The sequence below is a fragment of the Anolis carolinensis genome, chromosome 1 (assembly GCF_035594765.1).
Source record: "Anolis carolinensis isolate JA03-04 chromosome 1, rAnoCar3.1.pri, whole genome shotgun sequence".
Classification (NCBI taxonomy): Eukaryota; Metazoa; Chordata; class Lepidosauria; order Squamata; family Dactyloidae; genus Anolis; species Anolis carolinensis.
Genome location: NC_085841.1, coordinates 204,375,925 through 204,396,041, shown reverse-complemented (window position 1 = coordinate 204,396,041; position 20,117 = coordinate 204,375,925). Strand labels below are relative to the sequence as shown.

Here is a 20,117-nt window from a genome sequence, read left to right as displayed (position 1 = left end):
GGGGATAGGGAAAAGGCAGAACTGCTTAATGCCTTCTTTGCCTCGGTCTTCTCACAAAAAGAAAGCCATCTTCAACCTCAGCAACATGGAATGGACGAAGGATTGGGGGAAATCCAACCCCAAATAGGGAAACAAGTTGTCCAGGAACACCTGGCCACTCTAAACGAATTCAAGTCCCCAGGGCCAGATCAGCTACATCCAAGAGTATTGAAGGAACTAGCGGAAGTTATTTCAGAACCACTGGCAATCATCTTCGAGAGTTCTTGGAGAACAGGAGAAGTCCCAGCAGATTGGAGGAGGGCGAATCTGGTCCCTATCTTCAAGAAGGGAAAAAAGAACGACCCAAACAATTACCGTCCGGTCAGCCTCACATCAATACCAGGCAAGATTCTGGAAAAGATCATTAAGGAAGTGGTCTGCAAACACTTAGAAACAAATGCGGTCATTGCTAATAGTCAACACGGATTTACCAAAAACAAGTCATGCCAGACTAATCTGATCTCTTTTTTCGATAGAGTTACGAGTTGGGTCGATACAGGGAATGCCGTGGATGTAGCATATCTAGATTTCAGTAAGGCCTTCGACAAAGTCCCCCACGACCTTCTGGCAAACAAACTAGTAAAATGTGGGCTAGACAAAACTACGGTTAGGTGGATCTGTAATTGGCTAAGCGAACGAACCCAAAGGGTGCTCACCAATGCGTCGTCTTCATCATGGAAAGAAGTGACAAGTGGAGTGCCGCAGGGCTCCGTCCTGGGCCCGGTTCTGTTCAACATCTTTATTAACGACTTAGACGAAGGGTTAGAAGGCACGATCATCAAGTTTGCAGATGACACCAAACTCGGAGGGATAGCTAACACTCCAGAAGACAGGAGCAGAATTCAAAACGATCTTGACAGACTAGAGAGATGGGCCGAAACTAACAAAATGAAGTTCAACAGGGACAAATGCAAGATACTTCACTTCGGCAGAAAAAATGGAAATCAAAGATACAGAATGGGGGACGCCTGGCTTGACAGCAGTGTGTGCGAAAAAGATCTTGGAGTCCTCGTGGACAACAAGTTAAACATGAGCCTACAATGTGATGCGGCAGCTAAAAAAGCCAATGGGATTTTGGCCTGCATCAATAGGGGAATAACGTCTAGATCCAGGGAAGTCATGCTCCCCCTCTATTCTGCCTTGGTCAGACCACACCTGGAATACTGTGTCCAGTTTTGGGCACCGCAGATGAAGGGAGATGCTGACAAGCTGGAAAGCGTCCAGAGGAGGGCAACTAAAATGATTAAGGGTCTGGAGAACAAGCCCTATGAGGAGAGGCTTAAAGAGCTGGGCATGTTTAGCCTGCAGAAGAGAAGGCTGAGAGGAGACATGATAGCCATGTACAAATATGTGAGGGGAAGTCATAGGGAGGAGGGAGCAAGCTTATTTTCTGCTGCCCTGCAGACTAGGACACGGAACAATGGCTTCAAACTACAGGAAAGGAGATTCCACCTGAACATCAGGAAGAACTTCCTCACTGTGAGGGCTGTTCGGCAGTGGAACTCTCTCCCCCGGGCCGTGGTGGAGGCTCCTTCTTTGGAGGCTTTTAAGCAGAGGCTGGATGGCCATCTGTCGGGGGTGCTTTGAATGCGATTTCCTGCTTCTTAGCGGGGGGTTGGACTAGATGGCCCTTGAGGTCTCTTCCAACTCTACTATTCTATGATTCTATGAGGTTCAGTAGTATCCATAGGCCCCAAATCCCCAGACATCTCCGGTGGCTGTGCCCATTCAGTGCCCACTTCCCCAGCCACCACCTGTTCCTCAGCATCCATTTCTTCCCCAAACTCCCCATCTGAATCTTCCTCAGAAGATTCCCCATTGAGCTCTCTAATTCGTTTCCTGCGCAACTCCTCCAATGAACCCTCATCACGAGGGTTTTTTCTTCCTCTTCTAATCCCATCACCATCAACCATAATCCCCGAAGGCGCAGTCACAACAAATAGTCCACCACTTCCAAGGTACAGGAATAAATCACAAGGTACAAGGTTGTAAAATCTAAAAACACAAGCCAGAGTAAGTCCCAAAAGACAAGGCATGAACTTGGTAAACTGGAACCAGGAAAGAATACACTTGGATTCAAAGAGCAAAAGTTGGCATGACAGGAACTATGAATCAAAATCCATATAGGAAATTTAGAGCATGAACAGGCATGACTTGAAGTACCAACATTGACCCCAATGAAGTAACAGTCTTTTCCCTATACCTTAATAAACCTCCTCTCCTGAGAAAAAGACATTTTGTTTCACTTTCTCAGCAGACAATTTATCTGCTCTTTTTTTCTCAAATGGAATACCTCACAACCTCACAACCATACCTCACAACCTCTGAGGATGCCTGCCATAGATGTGGGCGAAACATCAGGAGAGAATACTTCTGGAACATGGCCACACAGCCCAAAAGACATACAACAACCTTGTTATCCCGGCCATGAAAGCCTTCGACAACACATTGTTTAGTCTTCCTTCATTATATCCATTTTGGAAATCTCTTAAACTCTCCTCCCATACCATACTTTGCTCTTTAAAATATGAATACCTTTTTTGCTTTAAACTGCAAAACTTTATCATCACACAGATGAACACTCTCATTTCACAGTATTTTATAGCTCAGTGTACAGCTGTTAAATGGTAAAGGTAGGAAAGCAATAAAATAATAAAGAAATGGAAAAGAACTAAAATGAGACTAATTGCTGAAAAATGCTTACCCTGGGCTGCCTGCAGGAAGGCAAATAAAGCAATATTTGCTTAACTTGTTCTGTTGAGGTACTACCTCATTCTGACAGCTAAAGCCCTGAAGGAACTAATTGTTGTCAGAGAACGTTATCTTTACAATATTTCTCAAGTTAAGCCTGATCAGGCTAAGGTTTCTGTTCCCAACAGAGAAAGACCATTAAACATCAATGTTACTCATTTTTATCAGCAGTTGAGCCTGTTTCCAAATGTGATAGTTTCATCCCTGAAGCTCAGATTATATTTTTAATATATGTGATAATTTTAATAGGAATTTAATAGGAAAGCTATCTAAGTATGTATTAAATAATATATATGTATAAAATAATATGGTTTTATTAATATCGACTCCAGTTAAGGAAGAGATTGGGAAAAAACTTCAGAACTTTTTCTTTGTCACTTTTAGTTTTTCTGTTGACTTTTTTTGTTACCTCCTCTAACCGCCCCCCCAGTAGCTCAGCGGATTAAACCGCTGAGCAGCTGAACTTGCTGACCAAAAGGTTGGTGGTTCGAATCTGGGGAGCGGAGTGAACTCCCACTGTTAGCCCTAGCTTCTGCCATCCTAGCAGTTCGAAAACATGTAAATGTGAGTACATCAATAGGTACTGCTCTGGCAGGAAGGTAATGGCACTCCATGAAGTCATGATGGCCAACTCACCTTGGAGGTGTCTATGGACAACGCCAGTTCTTTGTCTTAGAAATGGAGACGAACACCAACCCCCTGAGTCAGACACGACTAGACCTAATGTCAGGGGAAAACCTCTACATTTACTATGTCTCTATCGTTCTGTCTTCTAGGGAAGCTTTAATTGAATTGTTTCTTCTATAGGCCCTTCTACACTGTCCTTATATCTCAGGATCAGATCCCAGATTATTTGTTATCATATAACAAATAATCTCATATAATCCAGTTCAAAGCTGATAACCAGGGATAATATCCTGGGATATGGGGACAGTGTAAAAATAGACTTGCTTGGAGAATAGCCATACAGAGCTTGTGATCTTACTTTTCCCCATTCATTATAGGTGCATCTACACTTTAGAATCAAAGCAGTTTGACAGCACTTTAACAGCCATGGCTCAATGCTAAGGAATCCTGGGAGTGGTGGTTTGGTGAGGCACCAGCCCTTTTTGGCAGAGAAGGTAAAGGCCTTGTAAAACTACAACTCCCATGATAACATTACATTAATAAAACCTTCATTTTTCTCTACTGCAGACTCTGTCTGAAGTGGGCATGCTTCAGTCTCCATTCTGCTTCGGGTTTAATGCTTCTTTAAAGCTGTTACTGCTTTCTACTCTAGAGAAGAGGTAACTAGGAGGTAGTAGTTTTCAGAGAATGAGGGTTCTCTTTTTGTTTGCTAGGATTAATAATTATTATCTTTTAGAAATGTTTGAAGGAGAGGAAGGGAAAGAGAAATAAACTAAAAGGGTAACTCTCCCAAGCCCCCAAATGCACGCATGCACCCCACCCACACGTCCCCACATTTCCCCAACTCCCAGTCAGTCCTACTAAATAAAAAGAAAATCAAGGAAAATCAAAAAGATTACACTGTGCTGCCGAATAGGGGAGGAGGAACTGAGATCGGCTGCCACATGGTCCCGTTATGGATGGGAATCCGTGATGGCTGGGCCCTTGCCATTACGGGCACCTGAACAAACAGAAGAAGCTAGATTGGCCAAAGGAAACGGCTAAAAACGGATCTACTCTCAAGCCTACCCTTTACATCCTGATTTTTTAAAAAATTGTATTGGTTAACTTATTCATGTACGCTCACACCTTATTTTTTTAATTCATCATGGTTGATAGTCAAATAGGTAAAGGTAAAGGTTTCCATTGACGTTAAGTCCAGTCGTGACCGACTCTGGGGGTTGGTGCTCATCTCAATTTCTAAGCCAAAGAGCTGGCATTGTCCGTAGACACCTCCAAGGTCATGTGGCTGTCATGACTGCATGGAGCACAGTTACCTTCCCGCTGGAGCGGTACCTATTGATCTACTCACATTGGCATGTTTTCGAACTGCTAGGTTGGCAGAAGCTGGAGCCAACAGCGGGCGCTCACCCCGCTCCCGGGATTTAAACCTGGGACTTTTGGTCTGCAAGTTCAGCAGCTCAGTGCTTTAACACACTTCACCACCATCCTTATTGATAGTCAAATAATCTATGCTAAAGGAGGAAAGACAACCTCCTTTGTGCATTCATTGCTTTCTGTTTCTTAACATGATCCAGGACTCCCTTCTTACGCCTCTGCAAAACGATTCATGCTGGTTGCTGCATAAATTTCATTTCATCCCTTTATTAAATGCATATATGCCTGCTTATGCCTACAGAGACCCTCGGCAATAAAATAAAATGCTTTCAAAACAATCAAGTGAATAAGTACAAATGAAAATGAAGATAAGCAACCACAAACAAAATCTGTAAATAAATGAAGATGTGTGAGGATTCATTTAAATCTTGCTGGTTTAAACATTTTGATAAACTCTTCTGAAGCATATCGTTCAAGTCACACGCTGGTTCCCTCAATGATATGCATGTTAAGATTTGCATTGTACATGGATTAAGACCCCAAAGTAGTGCCTGGTCCTCATGATTATAATCTAGTTTAGTAGTTAATGAAAATAAAAGAAGTGAAAAAGTAACCACAAACAAATTAAGTTCACTTGAAGGACCATTGCATGAGATCAGATTTAAAGCATTAATTTAGAGTAGAGAATGCTTAATTAGAACTGGAAATTGAAGTTATGGCTATGAGAAGGTTTAACTTGAGTCAGACAATAGAAGATAATGAATTCTTAACAGATGGGAGAGTCTTTGTTTAAGCATTAAACAGCATAGGCAATGTGAAAATAATCATTCAAACTCCTATTTTTTAATTGTTCTTACAGTGATTTGAGGCTAGTTGATAAAGCAGCATTCCATACTCGTTCGGAATCTATGGAGCTCTCCTTCTTTCAGAATATAGTTGTGAAGCATATGGAATCTGCCAAAGATACTCTTTTTAAAAAGTAAGATCGGATTATATTTTATTAATGGTTTTGTTATATGTTGTTATATGTCTTCAGTCGGTACTATTTCATTATCCGGGTGGAGGTCAAAAAGGGAGTGATAGAGAGAGAAGGATGGTCTATTTTACAGGGGAAAGGGAGTTGAAGGAGTAAAATCACTTCCCCGTTTTCCTGTTGTTCCCCCCACCCATGTCGCAGTCATGGAAACACCCCTTTTATGATATGGGAAAGCAGGGAGGAAATAACCAATGAAAATGTACAAAATGGTTTTCCTCCTTCAACTCCCTTCTCCCCAATTAAATGGATTATCCTTCTCTATCACCCTCTTTTGGCCTCCATCCGGATAATAGAACAGTACCACCAAATCCAACTTTTGGTACTCAATCACTGTTTTTTCTTAGCCATATTTTTTCAAAGGATGTTTACTATTATTTGCTTCTGAGCCTGGGAGAATGTAACTTGTTTAAGGTCATCCTATGGGTTTCAATGGCTGAACATGGATCTGAATCCTGGCCTCCCAAAGTCCTTGTCTAATGCTTTATGGACCAGGATGGACATTTTCATTTCATTTTGCTGCTGAACACGTTAGATTTTTCGGTTTTCTACAGACTGTCATTGGGCAATGCTATTCAGTTTTGCCACCTGCCACATACATTTATTAAATTCTAAAATAAATAACAAAAAAGTGTGGACCAAAAATAATCCTAGTACAGGGTGTTTGAAAAAGAACTCCCTAGTTTTAATGTGTTTTAACTTAAAACACATTAAAACACATTCTTTTTCAAACACCCTGTATATTGATTGCTTTGTTCCACTGGGATGCTTCTTTTGGCTTAGATTATGAGGCCATCTACACTGCAGAATTATAGCAGTTTGATGCCTTTTTAGCTGCCATGGCTCCATCATATAGAGACTATTGGGGTTTGCAATAATAATGATGATGATGATAATGATAATGATAGTAATAATTTTTATTGATTAGCCCTTAGGCCATATCACAGTACCAAACCAAACAAGGCTTGATAAGACTTGATTACCCTCTAAGTTGAAATAAGACACTTATAACAATACAGTAAATAAATATGATAAAACTGAATATATACACCATATCGCTTCTTGGCCTTTTAGCTAAGATCAAATGTATTATCTGTTCTTAATGGGGTTTGTAGTTTGCTTTGGCCCCAGAACTGTCTTGACAGAGGGGGATAGATATCTCACAAAACTACAAATCCCAGAATTCCATAGCATTGAACCATGGCAGTTCATATCTGTCAAACTCCTATGATTATGCAGGGTGATGTCGCATTTTGGGGCAAAATGTCCTATGCCATTGTTTGAGGAGCCATAGTGCAGACAAAGGGAAGTGACATACAGTAGAGTCTCACTTATCCAAGCTAAACGGGCCGGCAGAACCTTGGATAAGCGAATATCTTGGATAATAAGGAGGGATTAAGGAAAAGTGTCATGATCCCCATCTCATGCCATCTCCAGTCACAGAGTGCTGACACAGAACACATGGCCATGGGCCAAAAGGGAGGACAGGTCATATGAACCAGCCATAAAACTCAATTGCCCTGAGGTGGGGGCAAAGGGACTCTGGAATGTAAGAATGGGCAACCTCCAGGCACCAGGACTCTAAGAATGATTTATAACACTGTAGCTAGGGCCAGTAGAGTAGACTCTTATATTCTGAACAATAAAGCCGTGTGGTATCTTCACTCATTGTGTATCTTGGTGTATTCTTCCGAAGAAGACTAACCCACAGCAACACAGCTGGAGCTGAGAAGCCTTACAAAAAGCCTATTAAACATCAAATTAGGTCTTGGATAAGTGAAAATCTACTGTACTTTGGTTTCCAATATGTTGACACTATTCAGGCAGACACACATTTCTCCTTGGATGAGGATATACAAGGTTTACCTGGCACTCCCACATAAACCCGGCCTTCACCACAGCCCTGCTACATTGGAATTCCCTGGGCAGAAATGGCCCCAGAACTCACTTAATGCAATATTTTTATGCTGTTACATGCGGCCTAAGGGTCAGCCACACCTAATCTTGGGGGTTTAAGTTCTCAATCAGTTGTCAAGAAGTGGAGTTTGCTGTCGGAGAAGAAATAATTGATTTCGAGATGAGGTTTCTAATCTTATCCTGCAGTGGGCTGCTGCATGCAGATAGCACTGTGCATAAAATTGGCAATCACACTGATATGTATTTGGGTGTGTATGAAGATGCTGAGGGTTATATGCATAAAGAGATTCCCCAGGAATAGGGCACAAAGTTTGGAGTGCCCTCCCTAAACACACTTCCCTGCAGCCTATCTTGTTTTATGAAACATTCCTCTTCTTGAGTATTTCTAATGATTTGGCAGAATCAGGACTTTTATCAGTTAGGTAAAAATATTGTTTTGTGATATAACACCCAACAAGAAAAAGGATGTTCTCTACATACAGTATTTGAAATAAATAATTGCAGCAGTCTGCTGCTTACTTCCGGGTGTGTTTGCAACATGACCTTTGCTAGTCAAGCATCCCAAAAGAAACAGAGTGAAGAACAAATAACCTTTAGCCAAATTAATGATACATTTTCAGTATTGGGTTGCTGTGAGTTTTCTGGGCTGCCTGGTCATGTTCTATAAGCATTTTTTCCTGATGTTTTGCCCACATCTATGGCAGGCGTCCTCAGAGGTTGTGAGGTCTGTTGGAAACTATGCAAGTGGAGTTTATATATCTGTGGAAAGTCCAGGGTGGAAGAAAGAACTCTTGTCTGTTTGAGGCAAGTGTGAATGTTGAAATTGGCACCTTGATTAGCATTGAATAGTCTTTCAGTTTCAAGGTATGGTCGCTTCTTGCCTGGAGGAGTCCTTTGTTGAAAGGTGTTAGCTGGCCCTGATTGATTAATGTCTGGAATATCTCTGTTTTCTGAGTGGTGTTTTTTATTTACTATCCTGATTTTAGATTTTTTTTTTTTTAGAGAATGGAGGAAACAATGAAAATGAACAAAATCTGCTTACGTATTAAAAAACTCTAAAATCAGGACATTTGCCTTGTTACAATGTTGTTTATTATGTCTGCTGTGTTCAGGTTGTTGTATGTTGTTTTGACAAGTGACTGTTTGCACACATGTTGGAAACTGCCCTGAGTCCTCTCAAGGAGATAGAGCGGTATATAAATAAAGTTTTATTTATTTATATTACAGTGAATAAAGAACTCCATTCAGAAAACAGAAATTTCAGGCATGAATCAATCATGGCCAGCTAACACCTCCCAACAAAGGATTCCCCTGGTAGTAAACAGCCAGATGTTGAAACTTAAAGACTATTCAACACTAATCAAGGTGGCCAATTGAAACATTCACACTTGCTTCCAACAGACAAGAGTTCTTTCTCTCACTCCACTTGCATAGTTTCCAACAGACCTTACAACCTCTGAGGATGCCTGCCACAGATCAGGCGAAACATCAGGAGAGAATGCTTCTGGAACAAGGCCATACAGCCCGGAAAACTCACAGCAACCCAGTGATTCAGGCCATGAAAGCCTTCGACAACATATTTTCAGAATTATTTCCACCTATTTTTTTTCTATTCAGCAACCATTTTACTCACATGGAAAGGTAGTTTGCAGGTGATTAAAAGACAAGATTTAGGTCTACTGCTTCATTGTGCAGGCAGTTGATATTGTAAGTAATTGGATTTGTTCCTTTGAGAGGTATTCATTTGTTTGATTGATTGTATTTCCTTCTCCTGTGAGGTCAAGATGAATAACAATTATTCTGACTGGAGTTGGAATAAAAGTCTGTGATCTTGTAAATCATTTTAATAAAGCCAAATGGACCTTTACTGTTGGTGTGTGTGTGTATATCTGCCATAAATTTTTAATCTCCGCGAATTTAAACTGGCTTTTCCTAGTTAGTAAAAATGCTTCTTTGTTGGCATTGCAACAAAATATTGCATAGGAACGGGAAACGCTGTTTTAGAATTATGTTGGTGTTACAAGTAAAACTACGGAAAGGTATGTTCTGGTGAACTGCTGTTTCAAAACTCTTCCTTTTTCCTTTCAGGTGGTTTACAGAAGTGCAAAATATCTATTATCAAGCCAATAAAAGGAAACTAGTGCCCACATATGCTGTCGGTCCCAAATTAGATGCTTATTTCAACTGTGCTGCAGCCTTAATGACCCAGCAACTACAGAGTCTGGCTTTGCTTTCAATGCAGGACTTCACAGATTTAATTGTACAACCTCCAGTAAGTAGGATTCACTGGCTGGATGGCAAGTCTCTCTATGCATGTCTTTCTTACTAAATGGAATTTTTCCCAAAAAGGAGCTTATAAAGGTAATCCTCATTCTACAAAGGCAGGTTTTCTGTTTTTAAGTATGCAGCATTTTCACGCCGTGCTCCATTTATAAAGAGGAAAAATTATTCCACATTTCTAGCAGTAAATCTACAAAGCAACACAAAAAGCAAGTACTTTGTTTGCCTCATTGAACAAAAGAGGTAAAACTATAGATGACCAGAGGCAGTTTTCAGGTACAATGCATTTGAAATATTATTAGGACATCCTAATAAAGAATCAGGCTTATGAAATAAAAGTACACAAGATATCAGAGGCAGATAAATAAAGAGATGAATGTTTTTTACAAAAACTATAATGTGAACAATGTGTTATTGAAGGCTTTCATGGCCAGAATCACTGGGTTGCTGTGAGTTTTCCGGGCTGTATGGCTATGTTCCAGAAGCATTCTCTCCTGATGTTTCACCTACCTCTATGGCAGACACCCTCAGAGATTATGACCTCACAACCTCTGAGGATGCCTGCTATAGATGTGGGTGAAACGTCAGGAGAGAATGCTTCTGGAATATGGCCATACAGCTTGGAAAACTTAACAGCAACCCTATAATGTGACAGTTCAATGAACTGTCTGTAAACAGACATAAGATAAATTGACACTCATATATATGGCTTACAGTATTCATCATTAGCCCTTTGTATAAAACTAGTGCCCTATCTGCACTGCCATATAATGTACTTTGAAGATGGGGCTGAGTTTTCTAACAGTTTTCATTGGAAATACGGAGAGCTCCTCCAGATGAGAAAGACGTCTGCAAAAAAGCCAAGTTCAATACAGAGAGTTCATGTACCAACCCATTTTATTTTGGAGAGCCACATGATATTTCCTGAGAACGTTAAATTTCTTCTTTCCTGGTCAGTTAATTAATTAATACAGTATTGTAATATTGCTTGACACTTTAACTATGACTCTTGGATAATGATAAAGAAGGCTTAGTGGAAATGGGTGCATTTCAATGTCTGAAATGAGCATTAGTAGATATGATTGAGGTTGGGGAGAAGACTAACAGATGGGCTGTGTGCACGGAGAGTGAGGGAAACCCAGTTGAAATCAAAACAAAATCAATACTTCTTAAAACATTTTTTCAATTTCTGGATGAGCCCTATAGCTTACTATATTCTCATGAAATTGAAGTTTGGCCTAAAAGCTAATTAAGAGATACAGATCTCTGTCTAGCTCAGCCAGAGGACACAGAATTCAAATTCTTGAGGATAAAAATTAATACAGTGGTGTTGCTGGCTTGGAAATTCTGGAAGTTACAGTCTAAAAAATTAACTTCTCCAAGCTGTAAAGGAACCCACTGTCGATTTCATGGACAGTAATAACCATAGTAGAGCCCCCGGTGGTGCAGCATGTTAAAACGCTGAGCTGCTGAATTTGCAGACTGAAAGGTCGTAGGTTCGAATCTGGGGAGTGGAGTGAGCGCTCGCTGTTAGCTCCAGCTTCTGCCAACCTAGCAGTTCGAAAACATGCAAATGTGAGTAGATCAATAGGTACCGCTCCGGCGGGAAGGTAACAGCGCTCCATGTTGTCATGCTGGCCACATGACCTTGGAGGTGTCTACGGACAATGCCAGTTCTTTGGCTTAGAAATGGAGATGAGCACCAACCCCCAGAGTCAGACACGACTAGACTTAATGTCAGGGGAAACCTTTACCTTTACTAATAACCATAGAGGCAAACCCCCAAGGAACCTATAACAAAACATTCAACCTGAGCTGATGAAAGAACTAAAGGGAATCATTGACCATCATTCTTTGTGGGCCAGAATGGTGTCTCTTCTTTGGTATGTTGGCCATCATTTGGTGGAAGGACGCGGAACTAGGACGCGGAACAATGGCTTCAAACTACAGGAGAGGAGATTCCACCTGAACATCAGGAAGAACTTCCTCACTGTGAGGGCTGTTCGCAGAGCCGGCCCTAGGTATTTTTCAAGTGTAGGCGAACAGAATTTTGGCGCCCCCCCCCAAACCAATCACTGAAAAATAAAAGCGCTGGATAAGCGAAAATGTTGGATAATAAGGAAGTATAAAGGAAAAGCCTATAAAACATCAAATTACATTATTATTTTAAAAATTAAGCACCAAAACATCATGTTTTACAACAAATCAATAGAAAAAACAGTTCAATACATGGTAATGTTATGTAGGAATTACTATATTTGCAAATTTAGCACTAAACATTGAACAGGGATATAGGGCAGTGTGGACTTAGATAACCCAGATAGCCCTCAGTATTAAAAAAAAACCCTCTAAAATCAGGACAATAAATAAAGAACAACACTCTGAAAACAGAAGAAATCCAGACAGTAAACAATCATGGACAGCTAACTCCTCCCAAAAAAAGAGTCTCCCAGGCAAGAAGAAGCCAGGCCTTGAAGCCACAGGGCCATTAAATGCTAATCAAGGTGATTAATTACAACATTCACACCTGCTTCAAAGAAAAGTTCTTTCTCCCACCCTGGACCTTCTACAGATATATAAACCCCACATACCTAGCTTCCAAGTTCCTACAGACCTCACAATCTCTGAAGGCCCCAAAGGTGGGCTTGCGTGGTGCGAAGGTGGGTCTGCGCCGGCCGGAAGGCCCAGCGTGGCCGCTGGAAGGCCCGAAAGAGAAGGAGGTGGAGAGTGGTGCCCTCCTCCCAGGACGATGGTGCCCCCGGGACGATGGCGCCACAGGCAAATGCCTATTTCGCCTTATGGTTGGACCGCCTCTGGCTGTTCGACAGTGGAACTCTCTGCCCCGGACTGTGGTGGAGGCTCCTTCTTTGGAGGCTTTTAAGCAGAGGCTGGATGGCCATCTGTCAGGGGTGCTTTGAATGCGATTTCCTGCTTCTTGGCAGGGGGTTGGACTGGATGGCCCATGAGGTCTCTTCCAACTCTACTATTCTATGATTCTATGAAGGTGAGCATGGAAACGTTTGGAGCATCTGCCTTTTGTGAGTTCCTATATGAGCTGAGCCACAGGACCTAGAGATTTCCCTCTTCTCCCCAAAACAAAATCTTTGATGGTGGTGGAGCAAGGGCTCCTGGGGATGGGATGGGCCCAGCAGATACTAAATATGAGATCAGTCCATCCCCTCCTCAAGTATGGAAGTGCAAAACATTTGAGGTTTTGGAGAATTTAGAATTTCGGATTTTGAATAAGGGTGATACAATCTGTATTTTCTATTATTATTATAATTTTTACATTGAGTTTTGCTTTATTTTTTATAATGTTATATTATTTATTAGTAGTAGTAGTCGTCTTTTTTACTTTTATTATTCTTTTACTTTTATTTTTGACTCTTTGTTCGTCACATAAAATAGGTCTGGAGCTCTTTGAGCAATGTTTCCCCCTTTTCTGTATTTTGTACAACCTCACTATTTTCTGCAGGCTGCTCCGCCATGTAGAAAGCTGCTACCAGCTGCTTCAGGTGTCCAATGTTGAAGGACCACAGCTCCCATCATCCCTAACTATTGAAAGACTGGCTTGGGCTCATGGGTTGGAGTCCAGTACCATCTGGAAAGGGTGGGCGTATATAAAAGCATTGTTTCATACAAGGAAATGTAGGATTCTCTTGAGAAATTGATTGGTTTCTGAGACATCAAGCATGACACATTCATGCTATACACCTGTGTCATTGTGAGCTGAATCGTATTGATTTCTTTTTTCTGTTTTTAATTCTCCTTTGTTAGAAATCTACTCGAGCCTATGAACACTCTGGATTTATAATGAGGTTGATTCTTGAAAATGAAGCTGTTCTATTTGAACCAACTTTTTCTGATTATGAAGCCATCTTTCTAAACATTTATTCAGTTATGGTGAAAGCTGTCAATCTCTTTCCAAGAGTAGAGACCAAACTGTTTTCAAGATTGGTAAGACATGCCCTATTGACATACATTTTGATTTTTTTTGGCAGTTATTCTTCTGAGCTGTAGTTTGAATCAACTTGCTAGGAAATAAGTTCTATGCCACCGGAGAAGATAATGGAAGATGTTAGGATCCTCCAAGGTTGGAGGATCTCAGGCATTGTATGTTAGGCTGAAACAGTGGAGAATATACTTCTCTATTGTGAGCTGACAAATCTTTCTCTTTCTCCCATAATACAACTGGTTTATATTTCAAGCTCTTTCGATGATATTTATGAGGACATTTGCAAATTCTAGCACACACACTGGAATAGCTGTCTGTAGTAAGATCTTGAAGTATCGACCTTTAATTTAGCCTCTAGAGATCAAGACTGAGAATAAAACCTTGATTTACCCCTCCTACTTCTACCTCCTTCTTTTCCTCCAATTTGTTTGTAGCCTGCTTTCCCCTCCAAATGGAAGAACAAGGCGACTGAATAATATTTACAAAGACATAAATAATCATATATGAAAACCTCAGTTTGAAGTACGCATTGTCACGAAACCTTTGAAGCCTGCTGGCTTGTTCATCAGGCAAAGATAGTTTAGAAAATTTATCCAAGGAAAGAAAAGTGACATTGTTGAAGTTGCAAGTCGACATTTTGCTTGCTTGAGACGTTGTAGGGAAGTTATGCAGATACAAAGTTCAGACCTTTCTTCCCTCCCGAAAGGTTATTGAAGTACCTGGGAACAAAGGCAGTAAAGAAAGGTGGTGACATTTTGCAGCCACAAAAATCTCTCTTAACATATAAAAAGTTATGGTTTAAATAGCAGTTAAACTATACATAGTACTAAACCATTTACAGTTAATTCTTTCGAAGACAAAAGATAAAAATCAGCAGAACAGCATACTATTAAAAGAGGTTGCAGTGAGTTTATAAAAACCGGCCAGAACAGTAAAGTTTTAACTTGCTGACAGAAGGATAGTGAATAAGGATTGGTTCTGGTCTCCTTAAGGAGGTATTTCGAAAGCTGGGAAGCATCTGCCTAGTAGGCTCACTCTGTGGTTCCCATCATGTTTGTCAGGGCAGCTGGTGGGACTGAGAGAATGCCCTCTAAAAATCTGAGCAGGTTTATGTAGGAAGGTATAGTTTTTCAGATATCCTGGACCTGAACCATATAAGTCTTTAATGATCATACACAACACCTTGGATTGCAACTAGAGAGTAGCAGGCTCCCTGTAGCTGACCTCAGATAACAGTCTTAAGACCGCTTGAAATTTCTGAGTACTTTTCAAAGGCAATAATAATAATAATAATAATAATAATAATAATAATAATAATAATAATAATAATAATAAAACTTTATTTATACCCCGCCACCATCTCCCCAATGGGGACTCGGGGCGGCTTACATGGGGCCATGCCCAGACACCATACAATATAACAAAATAAAACAGAAAATCATAACACAATATAACAGTGCAAAATCATCATATATATTACAACACAAGTCAGAGAAAACAATGTAAAATGCTTGTACAAAATGGACAGATGTGAAATTCTCATTTCTCCCCAGTTCTTAGCACAGCCTATTATGTGTGTGTGCATATATGTCTCTGTTGGGGTTGTGTAAGAGTAGGAAAATCTCTTCAGCATAAATGGTTCCTTTTGTCCAATAATGTGAAATGTTGCACAGTAAGCTTACTTTTTGTACAAACAAAAATAATGCAAATAAACTATGTTTCTGTGTTGTTTTGAAAGTCTGAAAGCAAAGTACAATCATTATCAAACTTGAAGCCTATAATCCCGAATGAAATTTTGGAGAAGCATAAGAAAAACATTAAAGACGAGATTGCCAGACAGAGCAAAGCACCCATTGAGCACCTCGAGCTCTACGATAAATACCATGATTTGATCAACAAGCAAGCGGAACGGGATATTGATCAGTTCCTGTCCGAAGAGCACACTTTTGAAGAAATCACTGCACAAGTGGCTAAGTATCAAAGCATCCGAGATGAAATCCAGTACAATTCCAGAAAGGTAATGTATAAATGCAGGGGGAAATGTGCTTTTATTTCATGCTCTCCACTAGTTTTAGGGATGGGATAGTGAGAGGAACCACAATTACAGAAGAATATGGTGTACTACTTACTAATGTCAACCACTAGCTCTTGTGTTGTGTGTTGGTGCCTTCAAGTCACCTGTTGACTTATGGCAATGGTTCTCAACCTGTGGGTCCCCGGGTATTTGGGCCTACAACTCCCAGAAATCCAGCAAGTTTACCAGCTGTTAGGATTTCTGGGAGTTGAACCCCAAAACATCTGGGGACCCACAGGTTGAGAGCCACTGACTTATGACAACCCCATGCATTTCATAGGATTTTCTTAGGTAAAAAGGGTTTGCCAGTCCCTCCTGCTGAAATTGTGATATTTGTTGGCGGTCTCCTATCCAGGGACTAACCAGGGCAGGCTCTGTTTAGCTTTTAAGATCAGAAGGATTTGTGTATTTGTTGGAAACTGCCCTGAGTCCCCATGGGGAGATAGGGCGGGATACAAAGAAAGGTTTATTATTATTATATTTAGACATTGTAATTATAAAAATACCTATTAATTTGGGACAGAGCATGTCCTTGGGTCCTGGAAGTGCTGACTGTACCACTTCTAGTATATAGTCTCTATCCCCTTGTTCTCCTTCAAGAACGGTTGGAGGAAATTGTGTTTTGTCTTCAAAGAGGAAGGAACCTAAAACATCCTGCTGGAACACCATCAGTTTTGACTGACAGGCTATTGCTTCTGGACCATGTATGCGATAACTTTTCAGAGTGCTGCTTTTTGTGGGTGTTTAATTCACAGCTACAAAAACCAGTGGAATATTCTGAAATGAAGGAGGGAAAGGATTTTGGGGGCAGAAGTGCTTTTACAGCCTATAAAGGTCTGTCTGTTCCAACATCCTGTTTACTATAATGGCAAACAAGAATCTTTTCCCTATTTTTTATGTCTATCTGCCCAGTTTCCTTTATGGAAATTGAATTGTTCTGCAGAGAAGAACATTGTTGGTAGAAACAAATATTTTAGTTATGAGAAAAAATATCAAAGGCTGAAAGGTCATTAAAAATATTTGATGGAGTTATGGATTTCTTTGGATCATTCTATGGTTTTCTTTGTGATTTTGATAAACAATCACAAATTTTGAGTCCCCTTCAGGGTGAGAAGTGCGGAATATAAATACTGTAGAGTCTCACTTATCCAAGCTAAGCTTGGATAAGCGAATATCTTGGATAATAAAGAGGAATTAAGGAAAAGCCTATTAAACATCAAATTAGGTTATGATTTTACAAATTAAGCACCAAAACATCATGCTTTACAACAAATTTGGCAGAAAAAGCAGTTAAATACGCAGTAATGTTATGTTGTAATTACTGTATTTACGAATTTAGCACCAAAATATCACGATATATTAAAAACATTGACTACAAAAATGGCTTGGATAATCCAGAAACTTGGATAAGCGAGGTTTGAATAAGTGGGACTCTACTATAAATAAATAAATAAATAAATAAATAAATAAATTCTTGCTTTTTGTAATTTTGTTCTCATTAATCCTTGTGCTCCAGTGTATTCGTCTAGGAATGTTCGAATTGCATTGTGATGAGCTGATCAGATCCCTCACCAAGCGAGCTGATGGCATTTGTTCCAAAATTATTGCCAAAATGTTCAAAGATCATCAAGATCTTAATACAAGGTAAATGATATGTTTTCAAAGTTGCAAATAAATGTGGTCTCTGATCCAGCTCAGGTCATGGACTATTATCTGCCAAGAGGGGAGCTGAATCTTCATTTGTATCCAGCCAGATTATTGGAGACTGCAGGTGAACAGGAATATTTAGTTGTTTTTATCTATGTTGGAAAGGTGGTTGCTGGAAGTGGGTTGAACCTTCATGTCCTTCAGACAGTTTGAACAAGAACTCCTAAATATCATAGTGCAGTGGTTCTCAACCTATGACTCCCAGGGTGTTTAGGCCTTCAACTTCTAGAAATCCTAACAGCTGGTAAACTGGCTGGGATTTCTGGGGGTTGTAGGCCAAAACACCTGGAGACCCACAGGTTGAGAACCACTGACTTAGGTTTAGACAGGGTGGCTTGGATTTCTGGAAGATGAAGCCCAAAATAATCTGAAGAAGTAAAGGTTCTCCGCATCTGCTTCAAAGAAGGCTTTACTTGTAGATCGCATTGTTCTTGTGTGCCTTCAAGTCTTTTCTAATTTATGGCAATCCTATCACAGTTTTTTGGGGGGCAAGATTTGTTCAGAGAGGCTTATCTTATCTTTCTGAGAGTTTAAAATTTGCCCAAAGCAACCCAGTGGATAGCCATAGCTGAGTGGGGATTTGAACTCAGAGATATCATTTAATGTTCAAACCATTGCTCCATGCTGGATCTCAATCTGTGGGTCCCCAGCTGTTTTGGCCTACAACTCCCAGAAATCCCATCCAGTTTACCAGCTGTTAGGATTTCTGGGAGTTGAAGGCCAAAACATCTGGGGACCCACAGGTTGAGAACCACTGATATTGAATATCAGTCATATACCTTATACTATTATATATCTCACTCAAAGAGCTAAGTTGAGCTGTTATTTGAGGGTAATGGAAAGTCCTAAATTGTTTTTCTTCCATCTTTCTACTCTGTATGTCTTGGCAAAGCAGGTCATAGGATTGTTGAGTCTCAACACAGTTGTATTTATGGTAACTTCATTTGTGTTTTTTTTCCTGCTGTGACACAAATGCCCCTAAAATGTTTAGCTAAGGTAAGGAGATCACTTTTTGTTTGGTCATAAGTATCTGGAATAGGAAAGTTGATGTTTCCCGTCTTGACCAGGTATAGGAAGGGAACTTGAATATATTTGTAAGATTTCTTTGTATGTATGAGTTGTTTTGATTGTTCTTTTTTTTCATTTACAATTTCAGGCTCTGTGATGAGTTTGAGAAGATAGCAGAGAGAGCTCTTTCCACTCCATCAAACACACATGAGCTAATGGAATTTAAGGTATGTGCAGTTCTTTTAAAAAATTGATTTTGGCATTGTGAAAACAGAAAGGAAAGACTCCCTACATTCTGTGGAATGTTTTGGATCACACAAAAGCTCTTTCGAGAACAAACGTTGCAATACTTTCCTTTGGCTGAGCTAAATTTGAGCCTAGATAGGATCTCTGTGTGTGTGCCTTCAAGTTGCTTGAATTTTGCTTAGGCAGGGAATATTCAGAGATGGTTTTCCCAGTTCTTTCCTTTGAAATATAGCCTACACCACCTGGTATTTACTTGCAGTCTCCCATCCAATCAGGTTAACTCTGCCTAACTTCCAAGATCAGTGGAAGTTCTTGCCTTTAGAAAATGTAGGTCCTCCCTAGATGTTTTAAACCCCTGTTAAATATCATTTGTGTGGATAGTAGTCAGAAGATCTTTCAAGTTTAATGAAAATGTTTAATGAAAATTTTGGAAAACTCTGTAGCTCTGATCAGTCACCTTCTCTCTCTCTCTCAGTTGCATAGTCGTTTCCGACTATTCGTGACCTCATGGACCAGTCCACGCCAGAGCTCCCTGTCGGACATTGCCGCCCCCATTTCCTTCAAGGTCAAGCCAGTCACTTCAAGGATATCGTCCATCCATCTCGCCCTTGGTCGGCTTCTCTTCCTTTTTCCTTCCATTTTTCCCAGCATTGTGATCTTTTCCAAACTTTCCTGTCTCCTCATGATGTGGCCAAAATACTTCAGCTTTGCCTCTAATATCCTTCCCTCCAGTGAGCAGCCGGGCATTATTTCCTGGAGGATGGACTGGTTGGATCTTCTTGCGGTCCAAGGCACTCTCAGGATTTTCCTCCAGCACCAGAGTTCAAAAGCATCTATCTTCCTTCGCTCAGCCTTCCTTATGGTCCAGCTCTTGCAACCATAGGTTACTATGGGGAATACCATTGCTTTGACTATGCGGACCTTCGTTGCCAGTGTGATGTCTCTGCTCTTCACTATTTTATCAAGGTTGGCCATTGCTCTCCTCCCAAGAAATAAACGTTTTCTGATTTCCTGGCTGCAGTCTGCATCTGTAGTGATCTTCACGCATAGAAATATAAAGTCTGTCACTGCCTCCACGCTTTCTCCCTCTATTTGCCAGTTAT

The 20,117-nt window shown here is 40.4% G+C and overlaps 1 protein-coding gene and 1 pseudogene across 1 annotated transcript in view; both read left to right on the top strand.

Moving 5' to 3' along the window:
* Window positions 1-20,117, top strand: part of dnah7 (dynein axonemal heavy chain 7) — a gene marked incomplete in the record, with an annotated part of 224,097 nt that overhangs the window by 18,097 nt on the left and 185,883 nt on the right. Inside the window, 6 exon segments of the mRNA XM_062964053.1 lie at window positions 5,654-5,773; window positions 9,833-10,016; window positions 13,802-13,981; window positions 15,718-15,996; window positions 17,570-17,697; window positions 18,917-18,995. Coding sequence (XP_062820123.1) covers window positions 5,654-5,773; window positions 9,833-10,016; window positions 13,802-13,981; window positions 15,718-15,996; window positions 17,570-17,697; window positions 18,917-18,995 — 970 coding nt within the window.
* LOC134295754 (U2 spliceosomal RNA) lies at window positions 6,882-7,016 on the top strand (annotated as a pseudogene).